Genomic DNA, 17,873 nt, shown 5'->3' with positions numbered 1-17,873 from the left:
GACATTAAAAACAAAACAAAACAAAATAAAACATGGCCGTTAGTGGCTAATTATGACTTTGGCTGAAGGAATGTATTATAGTCTGGCTCTGAAATATTATAATTATGCTGATCATTATGATTGTATGACTCACACTGTCTTTTAATAGTGCTGTGGAGGAAATGGGTGTATAAAATAGCTTTAATATTATATTGTATCGTGCATGTGTTAACAAATAATATGGAAACCGCTTGGGGGGGCATATTTTGCCTGAGAAGCAGCCTAAAGATCTACTGCACATTATAGTCTGCCTGTAGAAAAGCTGGCACACAGATGCAATTTTGAGATCCCATCTAACACTTGTACAGTGTTTGTCCTGAGCGTGCAACAGAAACAAAACCTGCAAGAGAGCAAGCATAATGGTTAACAGCGTGAGGCAATTCTCAACTGCGCCATAAACTTACTGCATCCAACAAACCACTATCCTCATTCTTTCCACCCCAGGGTTTATTCGTGAAGAATCTTGTAGCACATTAAAGAGCAAACAAATGTATTATTATTGCATAAGCTCCCACTGACCGCAATCTGCTTCATCAGATGCATTATCTGACAATATGATGCTGTTTATTTGATACCCTATATAACTGGCCTAAGTACATAGGTGCATTGTATGGATTACAAAGATAATGCATGTGAGGCACACAGGGTAGTATTCAACTAAGTTTTACTCAGAATAGACGCATTGAAATGAACAGACCTAATTTTGTCATGTTCATTAAATCCAGTGGGTCTACTTACTATGAGAAAAAGACAACTGAATACCAGTCATGGAGTGTTAAGGAACAGCATTATAAAACAGTGAAATTAATGTAAGATGCTGATATAGTAGCTCATTAAATGATTCACTACCTATCCTCATTTTGCTGCATGGTTCTACTCTGCACTGCCCTCCACTGGTCTACATGCATGGTTGGAACTACAGGGTATTCAACAAGAACCGAAGTTTCAGGGCAGTGGGCATGGGATGGGAGGCAGCAGAGCACACTGCCTTTCTCCAAGACAGCTCTCCTTGTTTCTAGCTGTATGTTACTGTGTTCATCAGGGAGTCACCATCACATTGACTTTTGTGTTTCTCTCTCTCTCTCTCTCTCTCTCTCTCTCTCTCTCCCTCCCTCCCTCTCTCTCTCTCTCTCTCTCTCTCTCTCCCCCCTCTCTCTCTCAGACAAGACAACAGCAGAACAGAGTCACACACCACAGAGCTGGAAAAAGAAAGCCAGATGGCAGAAACTAAGCTGCCAACTAAAAATATCACTCTCGTTTCAGACAATGCTTGAAATGCTTTCTCGTGTCAATTTAACATTTGTTATTATTAGAGCACCTAAAATTGATAGGCACCGTACAAATGTTAGGGGCAACGCATAAGCCCCATAAGCTTGTGGTCTTAAATCCAAAGCCTGTCCATCAAAATATTGTTTTCTACTTCAGTATGGAATAAAATTGAAATCATGAATTTATTAATTTATACTAGATTGGTTGTCAAAAGAGTGCTTCTGAAATAAACAGGCTCTGTGCTACTGCTCAGAAGTTAGTTCTAGTAAAATCAATGGAATTTGCTTCAAATAAATATATTTTTAATTTACTGCATTTCCACCCTAGGGAGATTGAGGTGGTCTACATGGTTCTCCTACTTCCTGTTTTATCCTACAACAACCCAGTGAGGTAGGTTAGACTGGCCCAAGGCCGCCCAGCAAGCTTCATGACTGAATCGGGTTTTAAACTCTCCTCTCCCAGGTCCTAGTCCAACACTCTAACGACTACACCACACTGACTCTTCATTGGAATGCAATGATCAAGTTTGATGTATGTCAAAGAATGTGCTTATTTCTTGTTCCCACCTCTTTCCAGCTCTGTCTGCATGGCAGCCACTCCCTCATAGTCCAGAGAGCAGCATATCATGTGTAACAGTCACAAACCTATTCATCAGAAAGTTCCCCCATCTAACAAATGAGATGTGGTGGTTGAAAGTTTTGTGTAACAAATGGAAAATTCACATTGATTTTGCAACACTTTGATCATATGAAAATGCCTGTCAGAGGGGTATTGCCAAGATTTTAGTTCATTTAGAATTTCCCCTCCTTTTCTTTCTCTGGTTATGTAAAACCAGAGTTTTCCTGTATCCACAGACAATCTTTTCAGACTTGACTCCAGCTCCTCCTGGCCTCTATCTACACTAGGGATAAGGAGAAATAGGATTCAGTTTGCATTCAAAGGCAAATCTACATAATATTCCAAAAGAATATTTGCGCTTTCCTGAATTTTGCAATGCAATTCTCTGGCCAAGTAATGTGTGCAAAAATGCAGATATTAAAACAGCACACAACAGTGCATTCCATTTGGGAAAACTGCTTTGCAAAGATGCACATATTGAGCAGAAATGTGTATATTAGAAGAAAGTCACACTAAAACTCATGAATTTTCATGAGGTCTCTACAAATATATATAAAAAACTGATGCGAAAATGCAGAGAACTGAACTCCAGAGTGGGAAAATGAGAAACTAAGAAAAACTGAAATTCACAAATTCACTCACCCCTAGTCCACACAGAGAGGTCAGTCTTCACTATCACACCTCCTTGAATCCAGATTATGTTAAAGGAGAATACTGAAGAAAATACACATTTCAGGGGTAATATGTGTGCCATGTATTTGTGTTTGCATTTAGTAAAAAAAAGTTGAATACAGCCTGACCTAGAAAAGAAGTAGAGTTTTAAGGTAGATCATGCATAAATAAAGTACATGATCAGAAGCAGTCAAGAAGAACAGTTTGACAATTGGTGAGGTTTTGGCAATAGGCTGCATGAGTTTAAGCAAACCCAGCACTGAAATTTACAACGCTGCTGATCAGATGTACCAGTATATCGTGTAATGTCTTACCATTTTCCCTCTCTCCTGCTCTCTCTACTAATTCATATACAATGTGTCCCCTTTTTGTTTGCTTTTAGAATTTCAAGCACGCCCTGCTACCTCAATAAGACACACAGGAAGAAAGCAGTGAGCCCTCAATCTTTAACCTGGCTGAGTTCCCATAAATGATTTATAAGAAACCAAATGGCTAGAGCGGGGAGGGGGTGGGGAGGAACACAAAAGAAAAGGAAACAGGACCTACAAATTGCAGGAGGAGATTGTAATGTGTTTCCACGCCAGGCATGAAGAAAGAGTGCCATTGGTGAACAGCAAGATAGGGACAGGAGACAAAACAACATTCAGGAGATACTGATGGCAGCTTTATGAGCTCTAACACTGGGACTTATGGGGGAAAGCAGATTTTAAACATTTTGAATAAAGCATATAGTATATTTTTTGTTTCCAGGCTCAGAGCAGAACTCACAGTTGCCATGTGACAGCAACAGTCCATCGGCAGGGAAACCTTATTTGTTTAAAGTTACCTTGGACCTTGCTTTACAAGGTTCTGTTGTTTGTATAACTAAATGTCACATTTAGTTGGAGTTCTGTGCACTGGAGATTATTATACCTGTTCTTGTGGTGTTGCTGTAAAGACACTAACCCCCCCCCCCAAAAAAAAACCCATTAAGATGGTGCAGTGCCTAAATTTGAACTCCTGTAAAGCAATTATTCTTCAATTAATCTTCATTATAGTCATCTGGAAGCTTGAAACTGCATTTTGATTACTGAGGAGTGTGTTTCTCGTTGGCCTTTAGCGCCTTAAATTCAATTTGTTTCTGTCAGCCTAGGAGATTGAGGTATGAGAGATACAGATGTAACATATAACCTTTGGATTTTTGTTTTTGTAGTGTTAACATTATGAAAAGCTATATGGAGAAGTCAGGCTTAATATTTACCATCACTCTTCATGATAATGTCACTCCCTGAATAAAGCACTGATTTTTAACTCTTGTGCTTTATAACTTGGAATTTCTATTTATTTATATGATTCTTGAATCCTAAGAGGAGGCCTGTGATAGGTTTTAATGGGCAAGTAAAAACCACAGTATGCTGGCATGAATATGATGCCAAATGATGGATTGCTGAAAACCAGTTAGTAACCAGTTAATCAGTAGGGGAGGGAAGGACGGAGCACACAAGTCTGAGACTTCATCCAGGCTTGACCTCATAGAACCAACTTATGGTTTGGTATTATGTTCAAATCTTGGTGTCAGATTGAACCAGTAAAAAAAATCTGACCAGTGCAACAGGGAAAACACAAAGCACATTGGCCAAACACATCTTGACATGTGTGACTCACCTGTTTGACCCTCAGTACCTCCTATTTGAGAGACTTGAGCATTTCATATGCAACAGTTTTTCTACTTAAAGATGATCCAAGCATAGGAAAATCCCCATTTATGAAGCGGACCTAACTGAAATTGAGGTACATAACTTGTGTGTATGATACTCTTGCTTACAAATGCTCTTGGTTTCTAATGTGAAGGTAAAATATGTGCTAGCCAGAATTCTTACAAATTTATCTCTTTTACTTTCCCTTCGATTTTAACAACTATCAGATATTCACTTAAATAGCAGCACAGAGGCATGAAGATTATTTAAGCCTTCTAACACGGTTAAATATTCTCAGAGATGCGTTCTCAGGTGTTATGTTTGATAAATTAATTTCTTGGCCAAAAATATAATAAAATTGAATTAACTGTGCCACAGTCATATGGTGCTTAAAGTATGCTTCAGATTAGTGCTAAAACAAATCCATAGTAAAATGAGATCTAAGACAAATGTGATAAGCACTAGAAATCTCTAAACCCATTGCTTCTCAGCCAATCCTTGTTCCTTTCTCCTTCTCTAACTGACAAAATTCATTGCCAATTTGCTACCAAGGTCTGAATACTGCTGTATAAAGCCCTAAACAACTTGGGGGGCCCCAAATATCTGAAGGAGACCTCCTCCTTCATCACCCTGCCTAGGGAGAACCGGAGGGGATAGCTGGTAGTGCCGCCACCCTCTGTGATTGGCTGGGCAGCAGAGCATGAGACAGCCTTCTTTGTGATGGTCCCCCAAGTAGAAGAATACATGCTCTCCAAGGTGTATCTTGTGCCATCATTGTATGCCTTTCAACTATTGGTCAAGGCACATCCCATTACTCAGGCCTTTTGGTTTAGTAGATATATTCCCTACTGCATTGCTGTTCTGTGCTGCTGTTTTGATATTGGTTAGTTTACTGGTTTTCTGGCTTTGTGCTTGTTTTAATTGTGGCATTTTTGTAACCCACTCTAGGATAATTTAAAACGGGCAGGCTATAAGGTCAGTATAGGAATACTTGTATAAATAAATAAAATAAGGAAGTGAAAATAATAAATAAAATCACCAACAACTCAACTAACTTCTCGTACTGACTATAACATTCTGCGTTCCAAGTGATGCGCTGCCCTCCCCTCCCAACTCAAGAAGGTAAATTACAAACACCCATACAGCATTTTCTCTTTAGAGACTAATTATTTTATTCTGGGAACAAATCAGCTTTCCAGATATAAAACAATAACCACAGGTGTTATTTCTTTTTAAAAAATAAGAATATCAAGGAGGGGGAGTTTGCTACATGTGCACAGGTAAGGTGACCGTATTATATTTTGTATAAAAAGATAAAGATACACATTTGTCATGCTAATTCACGCTAAAACTTGCCCCCTGATCCTGCTGTTACATGGCTGCACTGTTCAAACACACTTAATTCATTTTATAAAATTTATATACTGCTCGGTTGTAGAACTGGGCAAAAGCCAGCACTTTTTTATGTGTGTTTCAATAAAAACCAGAAGCAGGAAACAATGACTCCACCTTACACCAGCTAATTGCACCATGGATTTCAGCTACCATGGTGCCAACTATTGTCGGCACTGCGGTGGCAAAGGTCATTTTAAATATTATTTAAACATTTCTATAGAACTGGTTTGGTGTATTAAGTTGCTTTACAATTCTTACTTCATTTATCCTCACAGTAACCTTGTGGGGTAAGTAGAGTGTTGATCTTGGGAGTCGGACTGATCCTGGCCAGCACTGATGTGGCCTTGGAAAAGATACTCTTGACCAGTCAAAATTATTGGGAGGTTAAGACTTCAGTTCTCTCTTGGGAGTACACTTTCCTGGGAATAAGCCTCATTGAACAAAGTAAGACTTACTTCCAAGTAAACATGCATAGGACCAGCCTGCAAATCATCACTTTGAGAAATTTAGAAGAAAGGCAAGATGCAAACCCAGTAAACAGTCAAATATAATTATTTGTTCAAAACCCGCCCAATGGTTTTTGCAGCTTACTGGCTTTTGGATCAGGTCCTCCCATGCTCAACGTCGAAATCCACTCTGCCAACCTGGCCACTGTTTTGGAGACGTAATCAATTTAATGTAATAATTCTAGTGAATAGCCCCCCCCCCATTTTCAGTAATATCAGTAGGTTTGACTTAATGGAAACATTTGGAAATATTCATGTAAAAGAGTGGATATTAACTGCAAGACATTGCTAAAATTTTCATTGACTAAATGCTTCCTTAACTACTGCTACATTCACCAAAGCTTTCTTAGCATCATACAAAGCAGAAATGTAATTGACCAAGACAATCAGAATCCAACAACAGAAGCAAACCTAAAAACCAAGTGTTTAAACTGATTGGAGAGAATCAGCACTTGTGGCACTTTGAAGGAAAAATTGACAGGACGGGGCCAAGGCCTGAATCAGCAGCAAGTTATTTTATCACTTTCCATTATGGATTCAGAAGCTCCCAGTTCCAATGCACGCAGTCAGGATGAGATCATGTCATATGTAACCTAGATAAATTCGGCACTCGGTGGCAGGGGAAGGAGCCCAGTTTGTATAAAGCTTTAAAGCACATTGTTAACCTGTGAGGTTTTGAACGCTCCTTTTCACTGATTGATTTCGGTCCTTGCATGAAATAAGAAGTTCCTTGAGTCAGCCTTTTGTTTCATGGCTTGCAGAGGTCCACCCGGACAAAGGTTACAAATCCCTGATCTAAAGTCAAGATGCAGTGGAGCATCCCATCCATAAAGGGGTGCTGTCTGTTTCCAACAGTTAAAATCCCAAGTATCTTCACACTCACTGAACTACCATACCAGCACTGCAATGCTAGGACTTAAATGTGCCTCCTGCCATGGCGGTCAGAAGGATAATCAGAGTGCATCCTTCTTTCTAAACCACCCAAACCAGGGGTGGCAACCTGAGGCCCCAATATGTGGCCCTCCAGGTCTCTCTGCCTGAAATTTGGGACTCTCCCCAAGCCACACACCCTCCCAAGTCACACCCACCTTGAATGTTTTTGCTTGGCAGGAATGTGCCCTTGAACTCTGATTGTGCCTTTGGCTTAGCTGGATTTAGGAAGGAGAGAGGGGTATGTGAAGAAACTAGCCTACTGTACAAAGGTAAAATTTACATTTGCTGCTCCGCCCACTTTTCCCTCTGGACCCGCCCACCATTGGGAAGTTTCCCAGAAAGGTTTCCAGACCCAGGGGCTAAAATAAGCAAGTCTTGAGAGCGGTGGCTCCTTGACAGCAGTTCTAGGCATTGGATGAAACACTTTGGTGGGCATTTCCATTATAGGATTCATTTGCCTTGCAGCTGTCCTGGGCATCGTCAACAGTATCGTCTGGGGTCTTCAAGTCTGCCTTTTCCCCAGAGTTGCTGGATGCAAGAGGTTTGCATATATAGCAAAACAACTTGAAACACAGTGCCAATCCTTCTGAAATATTGGAGGAGAAAAGTTTTTTGCATGGGTGGCAAAACTGGTAGAAGACGAGCATAAAAAGAACAGCTATGCAATAGCCAATTAGCAACTGTAAGACCAGCAAAGGGGCACATACATACGTGTAGACATCAGTCTTGTACATATACCACATCAGCAAGAGAAAAGCATTCTCAAGGAACCTCACAATGTAATATAAAGCCAGCCTGTACCAGTTTTGAGATTTGTCAATTAAGTCGGAATCATTCAACTTCAGCTGCACAGCTGACCAGCAAAACATATTAATACCGGCATACAGGAAAGTGAGAAGGCACAAGACAATGGCAGTGCCCACTTTGCTCAAAGCCTTCTCTATATTTTCCGGCAAAGTGCACTTACTTTGCCAGAAGAGAATCCACGGGTGAAAGAAAAAAGCAAAGAAATTCACTAGCACCACTGGGAGGATCCAGATTTGAAGGACAGAGCTGAAGAGGACCAGGACTATTACCCTAGTGGCAATCTCAAAGCTTCTCCAGAGGAAGATGCAGAGGTAGGCAGCAGGCTTCACGCTGATGTCGTAATCGTCATACTTAATCTTAATGGCCAGGATGTTGCATCGCAGTGCTCCATAGACAATTGACAGGAGAGAAAGGACCATGAAGATGCCTGAGGAAAGAGAAGGCAATCAACATTTCTGAAAGCAGCCAGAGAGCATTGTATGGCAGGAACATGCTTTCATTGGAAGTGGCTGATTCAAGTGGCCTAAACTGATGCAGCTTATAGTATCTTCTTAAGCACTATCCCAGTACACACTTTTCCTAGTCTATGTGCCTAAACCATGTAGAAACACAGATAAATGAACTGGGGCCCTCAAATATATGCATGCTCCTTGGACCTCTGCTAAAGGCTTTCCTTGAACTATTATGTTCACACCATGAGCATGGCAGCTTAAGGACAATATTTTAGCATGTTGGGCCTTGAGAGAAACTCCAGCATTCTCATCAGCATCAGGTACAAACCACAAAGCTATTCAAGTCTCAACAGCTGTACTGAATTTGCTGCAAGAGCAAACTCAAGGCTTTCAGTCACTGAGCTTTAAGTGTGCAAAGTGCTAACTTGCAGCATTTCACTATTCCTCATTCAATAAAACTGTGTTATTCCTGTTTTGCCCACTTGGGGGAGGGGCCACAAAAAAGAAATGATAGCAACTTCTTAATTCTGTAGTTGAGATAGGCGTTGAGCCAGGACCTTCTGGGATGCTTCCCATCTTAACAAACAGAGGGTGACTGTCTTAACTCAGTTCCCCCTTCCACAGGCACAAATGTTTTTACTTCAATGAGTAATACAGGCTTCTTCAACCTCAGCCCTCCAGATGTTTTGTGACTACAATTCCCATCATCCCTGACCACTGGTCTTGCTAGCTAGGGATCATGGGAGTTGTAGGTCAGAAACATCTGGAGGGCCGAGGTTGAGGAAGCCTGGAGTAATACATGCCAGTTGGCTTCCTGGGATTCAAACTGTGGGCAACACTCAGATGCCCAATTCCCTCAGGATTTTATTTTAAATTCAGGCAGGGTGTTGCAATCAAGAGGGGTGTCTCTGCCGCATCCTCTGGTTCTCCACATCTTAATTACATCCTTTGAGGTGCTTTGCACTGAATGGGCAAACAGCGTGGCGGGGAGAGAGATGAATGACATAATACTAACCATCACAGTGTTTGGGGTGCCTGTGTGTGGGTAGAGCTTTGAATGATGACCCATACTCATGAAATTTGTCACCAAGCTCAACACAATCTAATATAGTGTTCCACACACACTGCAGTCTTGAATCTACTCTCTTTGGATTATCCTGTTGCAATGTGAATGAAATTAGATCAACATGTTGAGTCTAGCCCATTCATATCTAATGCTTGCTTTCTCCTAAAATATGGGTCCTTGACTTGTTATGGGAAAAAATGTGCAAGTGCTTTCACAGAATAACAAGACCTTACAAGAATGTATTTCATTTGTCATTCAGGTGCTCCAAATATATCTACATACAGCAATTATCTTTCAGTGGAGTGAAGAACATGGATATTATTTTGATGAAGTCTTAATGCTTGGATTTTGTGTTATTTTTTTAATTGTTGCTTTGCAGGTATTTGGGTTTTTGTTATTTTTGAAAGTCACACATTTGGAGGTCGTTTTTTTTAAAATGCAAGTACTGGATTTCTTTTGCCACTCAAACTGGTTTTTAAATGTATTTTTAAACCAATACTGGACTTGTTCCAGACCATTCATTTCAGCGATATCCTGCCAGAAACTGCTTTGTTACCTTCCCATAGCTATGTCAGGTGGAGATTATTTCAGATTACAACTCCCATTATTACTCAAACCATACATCAAAGGAGCAACCAAGCAAGGCAGCAGCACAGGGCTGTGACTTGGTTGGGGCGGCGTCAGGGACTGTGCCAAGGCTTTGCAGTCAGGGTGATTGGAGACACACTAGAACAGCCGGAGGGCCACACCTGGAAGTGGAATTGTATGGCGAGTTGCAATTCCTCAAGAAGCAAACTATACCATCATAATGACACATTACAATAACGAAACCAAACATGCCTCCTTTTTAAGGTACGGGAGGGGAGTGAAACTTGGCCCCTCCCACCTGCCACTAAAGCTGCAGGAATAGGCAAATCACTCATTCTGTCCTCCTCACACTCCTAGCCAAGGCTCAGACAGGAAGCAGGGGCTTACGGCACCCCATTCCTCAGCCTCTTTCCAGCAAATCCTCCACCAGTGGCTGGGAGAGAAAGGGGAGATGCTGTTTTCTCCTCAGCCTGCTGCTCTGGCAAGGGCCACAGAAGGGAGGGTTCCCGTGCCCTCAGCGGCTCTTCCGTTGAGGGAGTCTTGGCAGGTGCAGGTTCCCGCCCTTGTCCCATTCCTGCAGCCCTGCGACGGCCTCTCCACCACGGAGGCCGGTCAACCTGACTGACTTGCACAAAGGAATCCTGAATTTCTGCACGTCCTGCTAAGTTACCTTCTTTCGACTGTGTCAGTGAAAATTTCACACTTTGCTCCATACTTGCTAAAGACTGGCAACTGACCACACACTCAAAACTAAACGGAACAAATGAAATAAATTATGAGTATAGCAGAAGAGCCAAATTATCAGAAGAGGCGCAATTCTGAAGCCCTTCTGAATTTAAGACCTTAAATTCTTAACCTTAAAAAATAATTTGTGTGTGTGTGTGTGTGATGAGAGATTTAGGAGGGTGGCAAGATTTAACCTCCCTCTCTCTCTCTCTCTATATATATATACAATAAACAGTATCATTAAAACAAACATAAAACAGTAGTATAAAATCATATTAAAACAGGAATTCCGTAGATTTAAACAAATAAAAACAGGGTCTCACGGGGTCACAGAGGGAACTCAGGACTCAGCAATCTTTTTCTATTATTTTGTTTCTGTTTTGACTATTTATTTGTGCTTTTATCTTGTATTTTTATCTTGTGAACCACCTTGAAGGGTGGTACGTAAATCTAATAGATAAAAATAAATAATAAAACAAGGCCAGCATCCTAGAGCATTTCACTCTTTTGTAGCAAGACCAAAGTCTCAACTGGATCACATTGTATTTCTAGCCCACCTCACCTCCATGACAGAACTCAAGATAGCATACATTGGTTTCTGGGTGATTTCCCATCCAGAGACCCCAAACTGCTTACCTACATCTAGCTTCCCATATCATACGTTTTCTAACCATAACCACTCAGGGGGGAGGAAAGGAGTAAATGGAGGGGAGGGGAGGTTGCAGTGGGGAGAAGGAAGGCAGGGTATGTCTCTGAAGAGCTACATACAATCTGGGTAGGTGGGCCAGTGAAGAAAGAAAACAGCAGCTGGAGATGCAAATTATGTGCCCCCCCCAGTGCCTGCTCTCTGAGGTACCGCAGTTGTCTCATTTTATGCAATGCAGGTATGGGGAACTTCAGGCCTAGAACCCTCAGCAATTTTCAATGGAAAAAAAGAAATTGGATCTAGTTATTTCATATTAGTTTCTGAAAGGAAAGTGTTTGCTAGATGCTCAGTTGGTTGCACTGCAGAGAATGAAAATGCCAATTTACACATTATGTGGCAGCCCAAATCCATTTTGCATGATAACTGGAAGTTCCAAAGAAGTGGGTGTGTGAGTGATCCACACTCTTGGTTTCTGAATTTTTACGTTGCCCATGAAGAGGATGCTTGCACTGCAAGATATGCAAGTTCCAAATGTATGTATGAGAACTTATGCATCTTGAGGAAACGGCTATCGCATGTAGAAGGTCCCAGGTTCTTCAATCCCTGGCATCTTTAGGTAGGCTTGGGAAAGACTTCCTGTCTGAAACCCTGCTGCCAGACAGCGTGGGCAATGCTGAGTTAGATGGACCAATGGCTGCCACAGAACAGATGCACACGATTGGCTATTACAATAGGGCATGAGTCACCTGCACATCAACTTTATGTGCTTTATCTAAATATACTTACACTGCCCGGGAAAGGGGGGGGGGGAATGCAAGACCAGTTGAGTGACTAGCTCACTACAACTGCTCCATTTATTTTAATTTAATACTTAGCAACCATCCACTTGTCTGCGGTCATCAGGATTTTTGGTTTATTAATCTTTCAGGGCCACATTCACTGCTATTTCAATGTACTCCTGAGACTTGTTTAACTTTAAAGCAATTAATCTCTGGACATGAGTCTGAAAGTGCTAAAGTTAATTTCAGACCTCTAATAGGATTTCCCACACATATACTCTTGTAACCCTGGGTGTCTTCAAGCTGATCCTTTGAGTTATTTTTCACATAGAATGTGTCGCAAGAAGTTGTCTCTATATCCAGATGCCCCAATGTAGATCTGGAACGGTTTACTATATTATATGTATTTCTTATGCGAGACAAAATTATACTCTTTGCTCATTTGCAACAACAGCATTCTTAGTGACTCCTCCCCAAGCATCATTGCAAGCAAATATTTTAAACATAGTTTTAAAAATCAAGTAGCCAGCTGTGTGTGTCCATATAAGTTTGTTAACGTTTGAAAAAGGCTAAGACAGGGGTTGGCAACCTAAGGCCCATGGGCCACAAGCAGCCCACGGGGGTCATTTAAACGGCCTACAAGCCACCCCCAAACTGAGCCACCCGCTTGGTGAGTCCCCCCGCCCCCCAGCACAAGGACTCGCTTCCATGACACTGAAAATTGCATCTGCATGGACGCAGATGCCGGAAATCGTGGTTGTGTGCGCAGTCCAGCCCACGGAGAGATCTCCTCTGGAATGAACCGGCCCAGGTGAGGTAAACCTTGTCTACCCCTGGGCTAAGTGTGGTGTAGTGGTTAAGAGCAGGGGACTCATAATCTGGGGAACCGGGTTCGATTTCTCGCTCCTCCACATGCAGCTGCTGGGTAACCTTGGACTAGTCACACTTCTCTGAAGTCTCTCAGCCTTACTCACCTCACAGAGTGTTTGTTGTGGGGGAGGAAGGGAAAGGAGAGTATTAGCCACTTTGAGACTCCTTTGGGTAGTGATAAAGCGGGATATCAAAGCCAAACTCTTCCTCTTCTTCTAAGATGTTGTGTTAGTATGCTCCAAGCAGCTAAGATTAGGGATGAGATATTACAGAGTGGGGAGTCTTGGTCTCATTGTTTCTACTTTTATGAATTAAGCACTGGGGGGAAATTGCATCCCTAGGGATGGGGAACCTGTTATATCCAGGTGTTGCTGGACCACAGTTCCCTCATCTCTGACCTTTGCCCATGCTGGCTGGGGCTGACAGAATTTGGGAGTTCTCTTCTCCCTGCTGTAATTCGTAGAAGGGCTTTCCACTTCTTATAACCTAGTCTGTAACTCTTGGTAGAGAGACAGTCTGCTTAATTTATTTGCTATATTTATGTAAAGCTACTCAATAACGTTTTCCTCTGGTTGGCTTTCAGCACAAAAATGGCAGTAGTACAATCAAAAACGTAATAGCCCACATTAAATATCAAATTGCATCCAAAAGATTTCTGGGGCACACAGTTCCAAATAGGAGTAGAGTAAAAGCAAATAAATATATGTTTACAGCACATACACAGAGATTCAGAACACTAAAAGCACGGGTTTTGAAAAGGGCTGGGGGAATTTTAATAATTCTTCACTTGGTGCCAAAACAACCATAAAGTAGGTCATTAACCATTTCCACCTGCATCTGGTTTCCTAAATAGCACATTAAGTGAGAGGATATAGCTATTACTTACCCATAATCCCTATCTCTAAACACTCACCAAAATGGAATACTGAAAAATGTACCAATTATACATACTTCTGGCTGCCGTCATCTCCTGCTGGAGGACACATATGTACAGCTGAAGCGTCAGCTGTGGTGCAGAGCCTAGGAAAGCTTGGATCACCGATGCCCGACTAAATGCAGATCTGTGTGTAAACAGCTTGCCCTCAGCTTGGCCCACTTCCTTCTCAACTTCTTCCGAATGTCCATCTTTTGGCATCTGCCTCTTCTTGGTGATGCTGACATAAGGCTCCTCTATTCTGCCTGCATGAAAGTAAATATAGAAAACCTCCACGCACCTGTGGGGCGAAATGAACAAGAGTAGATGTTGCTTTAACATAACTTTTCTGAAGTTCATAATTGCTTTTAAGTAGGATGTCCGATTAGAAAGAAGTTAAGGTGGGCACGAGAAACACCCCTTTAGCCCATTCTTAAGATTTGAAAATCATGGGTGGAACTCAACCACCATGCCTCACCAGCAAACACAAGGATGTCCACTTGCAAAGGGAGAAGAGGGGAAGAACATTCCATTACGCAGGTAGAGATCCTTTTGCTGATGGAATATTTGTGTTGCACTAAGCTCTACACAATTCCACATAATCACATAATCCTATGGAGAACACATTCTTGACAGGTCCCTGCCCAAATTGTTCTTGAGAACATTTAAGGAATGACATTCTGCAGCCTGCTTAGGAAGTTAATATATATTATTGTTGTATAATAACATTTCAATCATTATTATTGTGCATCAGAAACACATAGTATAATAGTGTATAAATAAGATGTGTAAACTTGATGGCTAATTCACTTAACTGGCTTTCCCTATGTCAAGAGTTCCTACAATCACCATGGCCAATTGAGAAACCATGGAACAATTGCTCTGGTGCAGTACTACTAAATGCTTCTGGTTCAGGCTCCTTATGTGCAGCTGTGTATATGGACTTACTCTTGGAAGTTACTTTATTATTAACATTGCATTTATACCCCACCTTTTATTTAGAAAGCAAGGAGGGGATTGCTGGCAGGTGATGGCATACATCCATAATATTAGAAAAGTTTTGGATAACAGTATTAGGCCCTGTAAAACATTGCTATGTTATCCCTCCCTCTGCTCCCCCCCCCCAATTTGGTGTTTGATTTGCATGTACAATTTGGCTTCAGGAACAAACTGGTAAGAAACTTGATACTGCTCATGCTTCTTTGCTTGAAGGGATAACTGCCCAATAGTTAATGATTTATCAAATTTATTTATTTCTGTTAAAGTGCATAACCTGCCTTTCTGGTTGGCTTACAATGTCATAAAAGTTGAGATATGATATATTCAGAGAGCAATAAAGGGTAACAAAAGCAATTTAAGTCTTAAGGCATCTTAAAGACTAAGACATTTTTATTATGCCATGAGCTTTTCTCTCTTTTTTTTTGCTGCAACCAACCATCACAGTTACCTCCCTGAAATTCAAAACAACAAAAACAGAAAGGAAACCAATAGAATAATTTGTTAGGAAAATACTTGCTGAAACAATACATGCTGAAGCAACACAATTTAACCCAAAAGGTAGAGACTCCTCAAGATGTGTGAACCTGACCGGCTCTCTCACCACTGCCTCCCTTATTCCAATTCCAGAAGCACACTCTACAGATGGGCGTGCCTGTGACCAAACGCAGGGATGCTTCTCTGCCAGTTATTGCTCACAGGCAAAACCGGAGCAGGCAGCTGTGCAGATAGGAAGCATCACAGACCCTTAACCGCACACAGTACAAATCCATTAGCATACATGGGGAGGGAGGGACATTTCCAAGCAGATAAAAGCAGACCATGTCCTGATGGATGCAGCAAACAGCTTAACACACACAAAAACCCCAACACCTTTATTTCACTATAAACAAAACGGTCCATTGTCCTGCACATCTGACCCAACAGAGAGCTCTTGCGCTATCTTAATGGTCACAATTCCCTATCCAGATCTCTCGGCATAGAATCCGCCATTGAAGCGATCAGCTCTTTTTTATTTTAAAAAATTAACAATAAGGCTGGAACTGGTCCCCAATTCAGACACTCTCGAGTGTGTGTCCAGCATTCTGAGATGTCTGACAGCCATTGTGGGGCGTTGCTCTTCCAGCGCAACTGGGGCGGCGACCCCCTCCCCTGACCCCCTTTCCGCCCCCGGCCAGCCCTCTCCGCCTGGGCGGTCCTTCCCCTGCAGGAGCACCTGCGGGGATCGGGGCCGCCGCCCCCCACCCACCTGACGAGGGGTCCCAGCTGCAGGATGTGCAGGAGCAGCACCAGCGGCCTGTCCTTGCTGAGGTCTCGGTGGATGAAGACGAGGCTGAACTGGACCAGCACGCAGGGCAGCAGCGCGAAGAGCAGCGTCAGCGACTGCCAGATGCGGTCGCCCGCCGAGCGGTAGGTGCTGCTCAGGTACAGCGCCAGCGCCGTCTCGGCCACGAAGAGGAAGAGCGACACCAGCACCGAGCCCGGGAATTTCATCGCCGCCGGCGGGGAAGCCAGCCGGGCAGCGGCTCAGTCAGCAGGCAGCAGCAGGGCAGGGCTGGCCACGCGCGGAGCTCCGCAGCCGAGGCCGCCAGCTGCCCATCTCCCGGAGCCCAGCGAGGAGCCAAGCTGCCGGCCGGAGACGCCCGAGCCGCGCCTTCGCCAAGCGCCCGCTAGGGGGCAGGCCTGGGCGAGCTGCTGCTGCGGCGCCGGCCGCCCAATTGGACGAGGCTCACTGTCTTCGGCGCCGCTCGAGGGGATGGCGGAGGAGGATCCACGAAAGAATCAGAAATGCCGGGCCTGGAGTTGCGAAAGCTGCCATTGTCTCCTAGACCCGGATCCCTGGGGGCTGGCTGGCTGGCTGCTTGCTTGCGGCTCCCTCCCCACCTGAGAAGGCCGCTCTGTACATGCGCTGGGGCGCTCTTGTTCACCTGTCTTCTTAGATTCCAAGGCCTGGGCCTGGCTCAGGTTAAGCTCAGGGGTAGCTCATCCTAGTCTGTACCAGCAGCAGGACAAATCTGAGTAAAATGTTGGCAGGTAAGCCCTGCCACACATAATCACAAGTCACGGCACATGCTCAGCATTCGAATGGCAATGCCCATCCATCTTGCGGGTGGCAGCCCCCTGAAATATTTTATTGGGGACTTGGACCCTTAGGAGTTGGCCAGTATGCTTGCTACTAGAGGATCGCCATCCTCCCACCAAACCAGAGACATATTAAATATGCTTTTAACTTACGACAGGCAGAAATTCAATGGGTGGCCTTTGCCTGTATTTTCCCAGAGATAAGAGACTCCACCTGGTGTATTTTTTAAACGTCAGATGAGCCTTGCTGGAAAACAAGCTGGCAACACCACTTACCAGGAGAGGATCCAGATTCAGGTATCTGCCCAGGTATAAGGCACACTGGACAGTCTCTCAGGCTTGGCCCCACATGGCTGGCGTGGGGATAAAATGGATGGGGTGAGGTCCATGCACATTGAGGAAAGGCGAGATAAAAGTGAAGCATCTGGTAGTCCACTCTTGAGAACGGGGCTGGACTAAATGGTTCATTGGTCTGATTCCACAAGGCTCCTGTGTACATATCTTAAATATGCAGGCTATTACAGAGCACAAAGGTAAGTCCCTCTGAGTTCAATAGGACTTAATCCCTAATAAATGCTAAGGTTTGGAATTGTTCACTAAACATTCCAACAAGGTGTTTTTAGTGGACATGACTCTCCACTGTTTCCTTGTTCTGCATTACAGAAGGTTTGCTCACTCCCTGGTCCTATTTACAAATTTGAACAACTACCACCTTCCTCACAGCTTGTATTTGAACTTTATGACCAGCGTTTGGGTGGAGCTTTCTGTGCCAAGGAATTACCTTCTTATAGTGGCCTGACAGCTCAAGCTGTAGTACAAAGGTAGGCCAAAGGTAATCAT

At 43.1% G+C, this 17,873-nt stretch overlaps 1 protein-coding gene across 2 annotated transcripts; it reads right to left on the bottom strand.

Moving 5' to 3' along the window:
* Positions 1 to 5,421: 5,421 nt before the first annotated feature.
* XK (X-linked Kx blood group antigen, Kell and VPS13A binding protein) lies at positions 5,422 to 16,615 on the bottom strand. Of its 2 annotated transcripts, XR_014563108.1 has the most exons (4): positions 16,201 to 16,591; positions 13,994 to 14,256; positions 7,245 to 8,342; positions 5,422 to 7,204 (listed from the first exon to the last, which is right to left on the bottom strand). XR_014563108.1 is itself a non-coding variant. In XM_083734493.1 (3 exons), exons 1-3 carry the CDS (start codon positions 16,443 to 16,445, stop codon positions 7,513 to 7,515), a joined length of 1,338 nt encoding a protein of 445 aa, XP_083590619.1. In that variant the 5' UTR covers positions 16,446 to 16,615; the 3' UTR covers positions 5,422 to 7,512. The 2 variants fall into 2 exon arrangements, 1 of the variants encoding a protein (XP_083590619.1); XM_083734493.1 differs by having other exon boundaries at positions 5,422 to 8,342; positions 16,201 to 16,615.
* Between the last annotated feature and the right edge of the window lie 1,258 nt (positions 16,616 to 17,873).

Source organism: Podarcis gaigeae (genome assembly GCF_964106915.1).
Source record: "Podarcis gaigeae genome assembly, chromosome: 4".
Classification (NCBI taxonomy): Eukaryota; Metazoa; Chordata; class Lepidosauria; order Squamata; family Lacertidae; genus Podarcis; species Podarcis gaigeae.
The sequence above is the reverse complement of the archived record's forward strand: the minus strand, read 5'-3'. Positions and strand labels throughout refer to the sequence as shown.

Excerpts from the sequence above, each read along its gene's own strand:
- XK (XM_083734493.1), bottom strand. The coding sequence starts at position 16,445 with ATGAAATTCCCGGGCTCGGTGCTGGTGTCGCTCTTCCTCTTCGTGGCC. Across the intron at positions 14,257-16,200 it reads CAGCTGGGACCCCTCGTCAG|GTGCGTGGAGGTTTTCTATA; the intron begins GTGGGTGGGGGG and ends TTCGCCCCACAG. Across the intron at positions 8,343-13,993 it reads GGAGATGACGGCAGCCAGAA|GCATCTTCATGGTCCTTTCT; the intron begins GTATGTATAATT and ends CTCTTTCCTCAG.